Source organism: Colletotrichum tamarilloi (assembly GCF_030869305.1).
Source record: "Colletotrichum tamarilloi strain Tom-12 chromosome Unknown Scaffold_121.1, whole genome shotgun sequence".
NCBI classification, from domain to species: Eukaryota; Fungi; Ascomycota; class Sordariomycetes; order Glomerellales; family Glomerellaceae; genus Colletotrichum; species Colletotrichum tamarilloi.
The window spans coordinates 88,935-98,999 of record NW_026849504.1 but is presented as its reverse complement, the minus strand read 5'-3'; the positions used below and the strand labels follow the sequence as shown (position 1 = coordinate 98,999).

The 10,065-nt window shown below is 49.0% G+C and overlaps 5 protein-coding genes across 5 annotated transcripts; 3 read left to right on the top strand and 2 right to left on the bottom strand.

Annotated features, from left to right (window-relative positions):
* Positions 1 to 213: 213 nt before the first annotated feature.
* On the top strand, positions 214 to 480 carry CTAM01_14409 (longiborneol synthase; the record flags this gene model as incomplete). The annotated part of the gene is made up of 1 exon (XM_060530410.1): positions 214 to 480. One exon carries the CDS (start codon positions 214 to 216, stop codon positions 478 to 480), a length of 267 nt encoding a protein of 88 aa, XP_060375052.1.
* Positions 481 to 2,870: 2,390 nt separating this feature from the next.
* On the top strand, positions 2,871 to 4,061 carry CTAM01_14408 (uncharacterized protein; the record flags this gene model as incomplete). The annotated part of the gene is made up of 1 exon (XM_060530409.1): positions 2,871 to 4,061. The coding sequence occupies one exon, from the start codon at positions 2,871 to 2,873 to the stop codon at positions 4,059 to 4,061; it is 1,191 nt and encodes a 396-aa protein (XP_060375051.1).
* A 449-nt stretch (positions 4,062 to 4,510) lies between these two features.
* CTAM01_14407 (uncharacterized protein) lies at positions 4,511 to 6,195 on the bottom strand (the record flags this gene model as incomplete). Its single annotated transcript, XM_060530408.1, has 2 exons — positions 4,511 to 6,047; positions 6,110 to 6,195. The coding sequence occupies 2 exons, from the start codon at positions 6,193 to 6,195 to the stop codon at positions 4,511 to 4,513; spliced, it is 1,623 nt and encodes a 540-aa protein (XP_060375050.1).
* Positions 6,196 to 7,067: 872 nt separating this feature from the next.
* On the bottom strand, positions 7,068 to 7,803 carry CTAM01_14406 (uncharacterized protein; the record flags this gene model as incomplete). The annotated part of the gene is made up of 3 exons (XM_060530407.1): positions 7,068 to 7,098; positions 7,147 to 7,515; positions 7,577 to 7,803. 3 exons carry the CDS (start codon positions 7,801 to 7,803, stop codon positions 7,068 to 7,070), a joined length of 627 nt encoding a protein of 208 aa, XP_060375049.1.
* Positions 7,804 to 9,195: 1,392 nt separating this feature from the next.
* CTAM01_14405 (ubiquitin-conjugating enzyme) lies at positions 9,196 to 9,860 on the top strand (the record flags this gene model as incomplete). Its single annotated transcript, XM_060530406.1, has 3 exons — positions 9,196 to 9,302; positions 9,372 to 9,704; positions 9,758 to 9,860. 3 exons carry the CDS (start codon positions 9,196 to 9,198, stop codon positions 9,858 to 9,860), a joined length of 543 nt encoding a protein of 180 aa, XP_060375048.1.
* Between the last annotated feature and the right edge of the window lie 205 nt (positions 9,861 to 10,065).

Sequence of the window (10,065 nt, the reverse complement as noted above, 5' to 3'; positions counted from 1 at the left end):
CCTGACGGTTGGGGTATTGGGTAGAATATGTACCTACCATACTATGGAGTGCAGATGGTGCGATAACTTTTACAATTTACGTTCCAAGGTTTCTTACGGATAAGGTACGTTACAAAGTGGAAACCCGACGTATGTCTGACCGCGTGCCTTTTTATCAGCTTCTACAAGGAGGAACTTGGCGGCGAGACCAGGAATTATATTCACAACCGCCGTATGGCAACCGGCAAGGATGTCTTCGCAGTCCTGGAAGACGTCGCCACCGACACGGTAGATGCCGCCAACAGAGCCTCCGCCATCCTCAAGGGGAGGGGCACGTACGAGCAGTCTATGCAGGAGTGCGCCCGAGGCTTCCACGCCATGCACACATCGAACCCACGGTACAAGATGGCTGATATGGACTTGGCCGAGGAGCATCCTCTGGCTCCGTACGAACATCTCATGGCGGAGATCTTTGGCGGTCATGAAAAGGTGAAGGCATGAAGCTTCGCAAGCTTTGCCCTTCTTCCCCTTTTATGACTTACACACCCACACACACTGTTTACGATTTGATGTTATTGCGATTTGGAAGCAGCATGAGATACCTACTGGGAGGCATTCTGATTATTTATTGTTCGGTTTTGTTTTTATTTCTTTGGTATGAAGGTTTGACTATCGACCTGCCTTGTCGTTGGTGTGGCTGTTTTGTTTTTATCAACTGCATGGATGAGTACGCTGAGCGACTGAACGTAGCATTTGCAATCTTAGGTTATCGGATATCTGTAGTGCCGAGCGAGAAAGTTTTGTACTATTTACGAGAGAGAGCGAAAAAGAGCTTGTCCTTTTTTTTCTTCTTTTTTATGATTTTCAACAAATGTATCCGTACAACTCACAAACTCAATTAATGAACACTACACCTCCTCCATCTTGCTCAGGAAACTTTTGTCCATTGTGTGTTTGCTTTCTTGATCTGTACATAATTTCGTTAGTGCGCCTCTTATACGAGGATTAGTGTACTGTCGTAAGAAGGATTCGATCCCCTGAAAAAGACCACACAAACTTCCAGCTTTGGTGATCGACCACACCCCCCTTTTGCGGTTGCCCAAGCGAAAACCCCCCCCTCCCCTCCGAACCACTTGTCAGCCAGCTCCGGTTCGGTTTAGTTATGCGCTTTTGCAAGGGTCCTGGCCAATCATCCCAGAAAATTCACGAGTCGGATACCGGACTAAAGAGCGTGGCTTTCGCCAAGTCGACAAGGTTTCTTACTCTTTTTGCATTATCAAAAAAGGAGAAAAAATGGGTTAGTGTTGGGCATCACCAGATCAAAAAGAAAGAGGATATTCCGGCAATTGGTATTTGACTCATGTGACTCGTCATTTTCCTTGCAAGGCTTCGTTCGATACGCGCGCCCATAATATGTCACTCATCAAACGTCACCACACTGGAGACCTGAAGCGCCCTTTTTGTTGTCTCCCTTCTCCAGGAAATTTTGGCGATGCTACCTGTATCATTATGCACATCATCGAAGAAAATCAAAAAGAGGAAAAGCCTCCCTTTTTCTACTCCAGGGTTTTGTCCGATGGACTGACAGAGTTTGCGGGAAGAGCCGCTCCCTCGCCACGGGACCCGGGGGTTGCGGAGCTCTAACTACCTTACCCCCTTTGGACCCAGCAAACTTATTGTGCAGGGTATTTAAGTATGATCATTTGGGAAAGGGGGGACCACCACGCATCCCACGTAATAGTTGTAACCCTCTGGAAACGACGGCACAACGTGACAAAACCCCATTCTCCCAGACTTATATGTATTTTCGATACGAGTACTCCGTACGGGATGCTCTTTTCGGACATGGCCATGTTCTGGAACAATTTTAGATCAGCAGTCCCAGTCATCCATGGAGCAAACTTCGAGTTTGGCGAATTAAAGGCACACCAATACTTGAATCAGGTGTGTTTGCTTGTAATCTTGCAAAATGTTGAGTTGCCGGGCCCCCGATAATTAACCCCCAGCTTGTTTGTTGAGTTGTGTAACCGGCATGGGGGGGCTTCCGAGGATCTTAATTAGTCTCGAAAACCGGTTACGTCAGAGGCCATTGCAAAGCTTTACTAAGTATGATTCTTTAAGTAGCTTGCTTTACTCTGAAGTCGTCTAAGTCCTTTCTTTGCCTATAAGTTTTGATCTGCTGACAAATTTCGAAGCCAATAAACTTCATGTAGAAGACAAAGCAGAGCGAGACGGCACTCCGTCTCAAACGGCATTTTGTTCAAAGAAAAGCCAAAGACTTGCCCTGGTCTCTTCTTGTCTGTTTCCTAGTTGTCCTGTTACTCCTGACCTTCTCTGCACTGCGTACTTCAGCTTGCTCGTCATAAGGAACTTCCTATCTACGAAGAAAACCAAGTTACAAGGTGGTCTGAGCAGAGGTCTTCAAATCAGATGAGAATGTGAATGCACTAAGAAGCGGCATCTCGAGTGGGGACGAAACCCAAGAGGACGAGTTTGAGAACCAGGATAGACTACTATATCACTTATGACACTTTCGAATTTCTTCCCAGAACAAAAACATGAAAGCCGAGTTGAGTGTGGTCTGGCGTACCGTTTGATGTCACAATCAAGCTTCAGACCTGGGCTCCTTCGAGGTCCCGAGTTCAAGGCCATGAAACTCTTCCCAATTTTTTCTTTTCTCTTTTTGATGAACTAGAACGATGAAGAAGTCGGGCGTTATCTATTGCAGAATCCAATAGTCGCTACGATGTTATACAAAAGACGAGCACAATGACAACTTCGAGCCACTCCTTCATCAGCAACTCCTCAGCAACTCATCAGCAACTCATCAGATTTGTGACTCGTGTACCGTAAACACATAAGTAGACAACAGCAACTCGCAACTCAGCACCATGGAATATTCGATGCCAGTTGATCAGGGAACCCAAAACCCTGTCAGCGAAGAGTCCCAGAACATAGCTCCCCAGTATCAGGAGGTGGGAAAATGTCATCACCCTCCCTTCCCGAAGCCTTCTCACATTCTCTTACTTACGACTTCCCGGGATTTACCGCCTTACCGCCCTCTGTTCGTCGCGATGTATGCTGCGACACCTCTGTTGAACCTCACCTGCAAAAGCTTTTACTGGTGCAACCAGCTTCGACCGCAGCAAGAGGTGGCTCGATGTGAATTTGTCCAACTTTTCCTGGGCGCGCTGGCCGTATCTAAAGCCTGGTATGCTCTTACCAACGAGGAGCTCGAAGCATTCGAGCAAAGTCGATACTCGCGGATGGAAGTCGAGTCCTTGGCGCGTCAACTCGAAGACTCGTTGCACCAAATGATGGTTCGCCTTGACGATTTCTTCTTCTTTGGGGCTTTGACAAGATACCCCCACAAGCCAATTGGCACTAACATTCCCAGGTACTCGCACGTGGAGTTGTGCACAGGCTTTGGTCATTTGAGAGGCGACTTTGGGAAAATCTGTTTTGCAGATACAGAACGTGTTTATGAGGGGGGCAGGTGGTTTGCCAAAATTCGACTCTTTCCCAAAATACGTTACGACGAGAATCTGACCAACAGGGTCAATCGCATTTCGTTTGAGAAGAACGTCGCGTCTCTGATTCATGAGATGGTACATGCCTACCTACAAATGTTTGTTTGTCGAAGTCCTCAATGTAACAGGAATCTACTAAACACGACAGGCCTGACTGGCCATGGTCCAACATTCATGAAGATGTTTGGATTGATCATGGAAACTGTTCGAACATGGCATCCTTCCCTCGAGTACGTGGGTCAAGATAGATGCGATGAGGGCACATGTTTTGACAGAGTCAATCACGACTATGAGCAAAGAGCTATCGAGGCCTATAAGAAGACAGGCAAACATAAAGGATATCTTCCTCTGAGATCGGACAGCCCCAAAACGCTCATCCGGATCGTCAAAGAAGATCTCCCCAATGGAGATTGCTTCTTCCACGTGGTTTATTCTGACCCTCAACAGCAAATCGATCCAGACGCAGAGTACGTGGACGATGCGAACGATGGCGGTTATGACGACAGTGAGGAATATGAGGAGGATGAAGATGACGAGATGAATGATTTGTGAGAGGCCACAGATGGGTATGGCTCAGTCTGGCGTGGCAGTATTAGTGCGTTTGTAAACGGAGTTGGTAGGTGCGAACTTTGCATTCGGAAGGAAATGGAGGTTTCTGGTTTTTTGGGTTTGCTTTGATTCTTTGAAATTCAGATAGAGTAACTGCGTTGTTTTCTTCCGGTATGTTTCGGAGTGTTTCAAGATCATAGTTGCATTATTCCTTTATTCTGTCACCGCATGAATTCCCTTTTAGACCATGGACCTTTGGAGTCAGAGGTGATGTTTCTTCTCCTTCTTTGATACCGTCATTCAGCCTCCCTTAGCGGTTGTATTGTATTGACTCATAGTACCATTACTAAGGGCATCATTCTTCCTTCTTCATTCGTGACAGGTCTTATCTATACATCTATACAGCGTAAACATCATTTCAATCCATCACTCTATCCAAGCCGGCATCCTCCCTATGCATCCGGCACGTACACGCCCTCCTTGCAGAGGACGACAATCTTCTTGAAGAACCGGCGCCATTCCAACGGGTCTCCCTTGATCTTCACGAACCGAATATCCAGCAGCTCCTGCTCCTCAGGCAGCTTGTGTTTGTCGACGTGAATCTCGCCATGCAGCGACTGTCGACGCGCGTCGAGCGTCTTGATCTTGATGATGATGATGTGGTCCGAGTACAGGTTCGGCGTGACGGGCGGCAGCGGGACGTTGAGCTGGTGCAGGGCGTCGCTGAGCATTTGCACGATGAGCTGGGGCGGCACGTGAGAGAAGAAGCGTGTGAGGGACTCGAATGGCACGATGTCGCGGAAGCGACGGGCCGCTTGGGTGAGTGTTAGAGGGACACCAGGGGTCTGCGAGAATTGGCTGATGGAAGGCTCCTCTGCGAGGGATTCCATGAACAAGCGCCGGTTAGCGACACCGCTCACACTTCGGGTCAGAGGTTGTGTGGAGGAGACGGCAATGGGGTTCATGACTTTGAGGGCAGGGCGCTCCCAATCCCACGCGACGTCGTTGATGGGTGTTTCAGGCTGGGTGAAGGAGACTTTGCCGGCACTATCGATATCCATGGGATCACTGCTGGACGGGTTGCCTTGGGAGGCTGTAGGTTGCTGGTTGAAATCGATCTTGAGACTTTCTAGCATCTGCGTGGCCAAGTTGATCGGGTCGGAAATCGTGCCGTCCGATGTCAAATGTGGGTTTTGCCTGGTATACCACGGGTGTTGTCGGATCTGTCGAAAAGAGAAGCGTTTGCTCGGGTCAATATTCATCATGCCTCGAAGCAGCGACAAGGTATCTGACGGTATCCTCCCCCAAAGCGCATCTGTGCTGCGGCCGTTCGTTCGCACGTACTCCTGGTACTCCCAACTACCTTTCGACGGCTCATCCCAGGGCGTGTTGCCAACCAAGAGTACGAAGAGAATAACCCCGCATGACCAGATGTCAACGAGATCTGGCGAGTACTTGATTGCGTCCGGGGATGCCTTCTTCTCTGCCTTGCCGCACGCGAGGATCTCAGGCGCGATGTATGGTGGACTCCCGCAAAGGGTGGAACTCGTCTTTCGTTGACCCTTATACTCGAACATGGTTGACATGCCAAAGTCAGCGAGCTTCAGACTTCCCGTCTCGGATAGCAGAATGTTTTCAGGCTTCAGATCTCGGTGCGCCACGCCCTTTGAGTGGATAAAGCTCACGCCGCTGATGAGCTGCAGAAAGTAGAGGTGAGCAATGTTCTCGTGAACGCCCACGTCTGCCTCAATCTTGTCGAAAAGGTCGCCTCCATCGGCAAACTCCATGGCAATCCATCGCCAATTGCTGTCCTCTCCCGAAGCGAACCACTCAATGATGTTCGGGTGCTGGCCGACATGTGAATGGAGTGACACCTCCATGAGGAGCTGCTTTGCCGACACGCGGCCATGCTTGACGGCGTAACCCTTGTGGATGAATTTGACAGCGAAGACGGGCGTATTTGCGTCCAGAGGAACAGCTTTCTTGATTCTGGATGCCCACAGTCAGTGGCGGGGTTCATCGGACGTGAGGTTGAGGGGTAGAGTTCCTACGATGCATAAGCCCCTCGCCCAATAGTCTTTGAGATGACCCTGAAGGGCAAGTCGCTGGGCAGAGGGTCCAGCTGTGATTGCTGCATCTTTGCTGAGTGAGACGAGAAGTTCAGATGGTTTTGGGAGAGAGTCTGCGGCAGACTAATTCATGACTGAGACCGACCGAGCACAGGGGAAATGGAATGGCGAGTAGGGATATCGATTCACGGTGCTGTCAGGCAAACGATGCCAGGCAAAATGAAATGCATAGATGACGTATCAAGCTAGCGTAGGGCGAATTCCGCACAAAGGGTCCAAGGGTCCAGCGTCAACAAGAACTCACCATGTTGATTGAGGTGTATGTCTTGGGTCGTTTGTCCCCCCGCGGTGGCACTTTGGAGCGCGTCTTGACCGCGTAAAGAGCTTTTGGCGTGTTTTGTTTGGAGTCATGGAAGGTGTTTCATTGCCGCCTGCATCAACGCGAATTCATTGGCCGATAAGCCCTCTTATCGCGGTTGCTGCAGTGTTGGTCAGGTAAACAGTCCGCCGCCACTGCTCCAACACACCCCTCCAAAGAAGCAGGATCCCTGCCCTATAGTGTCGCCGCTTTTGTGGCCAAAACTAACCTCCCACCAAGACCAACAAGCTATCAAGTCACCTTGGAAGGTGATCACTAGCACCTCAATGATAACAGGTCTAGAAAATGAATTGCGATCTGATTATTGCATTCGCCAATCTAAGGCCTAGAAACCCCTCAGTCTCTCTCCCCTTTCCATTTCCGCCAAGAAATCAAACTGCAAACAACTGGAGCCCCAAACTCTCGTACGAGAGTTCAGCAATCGGATGCTGCGGCTGGCCAATTTGCGCAAGTCAGTGAAACTGTTCTCTCTGCTCTTTGGAACACAATTTTCGCGTAATGAAAGAACAGCGCTCCTGCCTCTGCCTCAGTTGATCACTGAGCCGCATCATAAAGCCTCCCTTAGACTCGGTTACGTCGGCGGCGCAATTCCCTGCAGTATGTTAGGATAGTACCTATGTAAACATGTCATTGCACTTACTTGGCCGTCTTGTTGGTTAGCCCATAGTCACATCGACAGGTCCAACAAATCTTGAAACGGCATTTGGGGCAGGTATGGATGTGCTTGGTTTGCATCCTCTTGCAGACGTCACAGCGGTGACCTGCTTCATAAAGCGTTTCCCACAAATAGTGGTTATGGAATCCGACCAAGCAAACGTTCGGGTCTCGCTTGTACTGCTTTGCTGTGGCAACTTCTTTCTTCTCGGCTGCTTTCTTTGGCAGAGCGACCTGAATTCCGGTGGGGCTGGTCGTATTGTGAGTTGTCTGCACACCGGATTGAGTGTTGTTCAATGACGGGGTCGAGACGATGACCTGGTGTTCGTATGAGGAGTTTGTGGTACTTAGAAGTCTTGATTAAGTTAGTTTATCACTGAACTTTCGCCAGTTAGGTATAGGAAGGTGTGACTTACGCAGTTGCGCCATCTTCCTGAACACCGTGACGTGTACAAACACAGTCCTCCCGCAAGCAAAGGTGTTTCATCTCCTCAATAGGTTCAGAATCGAACTCGATCAGATCTTCCTCAATAGGATCAGGATCGAACTCGATCAGATCTTCCTCAATAGGATCAGGATCGAACTCGATCAGATCTTCCTCAATAGGATCAGGACCGAACTCGATCAGATCTTCCTCATCCATCTTCTCAGATTGTCACAAAAGCTGAAAATCAAACGATTAAGGACGATAGTGCGTAAAATAACACTAGACTTGTGAAGCTGAGGTGAGATAAGTTTGGAAGGTGTAGAAGTGGAAAAAAGAATTTAAGGGCAAGAAGGCCTGAGGAGAGATGGAAAAACAAAAAAAGGGAAGTGCAGAAGTGGGAAGGAGCGTGGCATCCTTTACTACCTTGTACAATGCTCTTTCTGGAGCACTTTATTCTGAAGTGAATATGCTGCAAAACACAGGAAGTTCCACAGACTAGACTTATTTAACAAAGCCTATATTATGTGTGCTTTAGAACTCTCGCTTGACAGGTGAGCGTATTGTATACTTACGTAAAGCAGAAATGAACATTGGCATTAGACTCAGATTAAGTTCATCTCCTCAAAATGTGGTATATATGCCAGCTTCGATATCACTTATACTTGAGCCTGCAGAGCAGATATGACTAGGGGTATTGTTGATCTTTGAACATGGTATCGATGCTTACGAGGACCGAAATTTGATGCCAAGGGAGGGCATGAACACTAAGTACCTACTCAAGGAAGACGTTTTACCTATAGACACATAGTACAGGCTCTGTACTACAACTTTGCGGTTCAGGTGTTTCTAGTAGCTGATAATTGAATACATCATTTGCTATAACCTTGTGTTTGAGTGTACAATGCTTTCCTTTGGTTGGACACATTCATTGCTCAGCGGAAGAAACGTCCAACTAGGTATGTAGGATTGAAATAGCGAACGAGGTATCCGTCAAACAGCAGCACCATGGCCTTTGCCCAAGTCACTAGGTATCACAAGGTGACCAGTGATTCCGTAAATCACAGACGGCCAATCGCGAAGTACATACTCAATTGAAAACGCATGTCCAATCCGCTCTTGGAGAACAGAAACCTTTCATAAGTCATGGTTGATCCGGAGGAAATTATTAACGCATTGAAAGTTGAATTTGTCGTAAAAAAGGTGCGATCAAGGCTCGAATTAAGATGTAAGGCAAGGTCGTCGCTTCGTACTCGCCGTTGACTTTGGTAACGGCAGCGACGACGCTAGTCCAAAAGCGGATGCCAAAGTCAGCGCGTCGCCCAGGTACCAGCGTCTCCGATTCCCCATCCCTGCCCTTCTCGCCCTACAGAACAATTGCCTTCTGTTGTTCTTGACGCTGCAAGCTTCCAACCTCTCCCCTTGACCATCTTCCCGCACATTGCATTTCCCTGCACATAAGTACTGGCTGGCCGGATATCACCTTGCCTTAGCAAACACCTACCTGCTTCATCCCAGTTCTCATCCCAGCCTCCCAGCCTCAAGACGCCCCCTTCGCCTCGACCAGTGCTCTTTGCGATTGCTTCTTTCCACCTCACGACATTTGCGACAATGGACTACAGCATGGAGGACACCCAGAACTCCGCTCCCGGAAGTGTTCCAGCAGCTAAGATTGCTGGCGCCAGGAAGGGACCTGATGCTCAGAGCGTCACCAAGAGGTATGAATATCTCGTTGCAAGACGTTGCCGTCTCATCTACGACCAGACGGACTAATTTCATGACTACAGATTGCAGACGGAATTGATGCAGCTTATGACTTCTCCCGCTCCCGGCGTCTCAGCATTCCCTTCGGCAGACGGCAACCTCATGTCGTGGACGGCGACGATTGAGGGACCCGAACAGACTCCCTACGCCGGCCTGACGCTCAAGCTCAGCTTGTCGTTCCCCAACAACTACCCCTACGCTGCGCCAACGGTGCTCTTCACGACGCCCATCTACCACCCCAACTTCGACTTCTCTGGCCGCATCTGCTTGGATATTCTCAAGGACAAGTGGACACCCGCCTATAACATTCAAACTGTACTCCTCAGTTTGCAGAGTCTGCTGGGCGAGCCAAACAAGTGAGTTGCCCCGGCAAAAAGTGGTTCGTTTGCCAATGCTAATATGGAGTCAGCGCTTCTCCTCTCAACGGCGAGGCCGCAGAGTTGTGGGACAAGGACCCCGAAGAGTTCAAGCGTAAGGTCCTCGCTCGTCACCGCGATGTTGAAGACGAGTGAGCGCGGGCTTGCTTGTGGATGACACGAGGATGAGAAAACATTGTTTCGAGCACTGGAGAATTGGAGTCTATCATGTATGATTACGGGCCGGTTGTTTTGGAACTCTTTTTGTTAGGAATTGGACTGCATTGCATGGTCGGGATTTGGCCTTCAGGATTGGGTATATCCTGTTCATCTGCTTCTGGCAGACCGCGACCAAGACGAT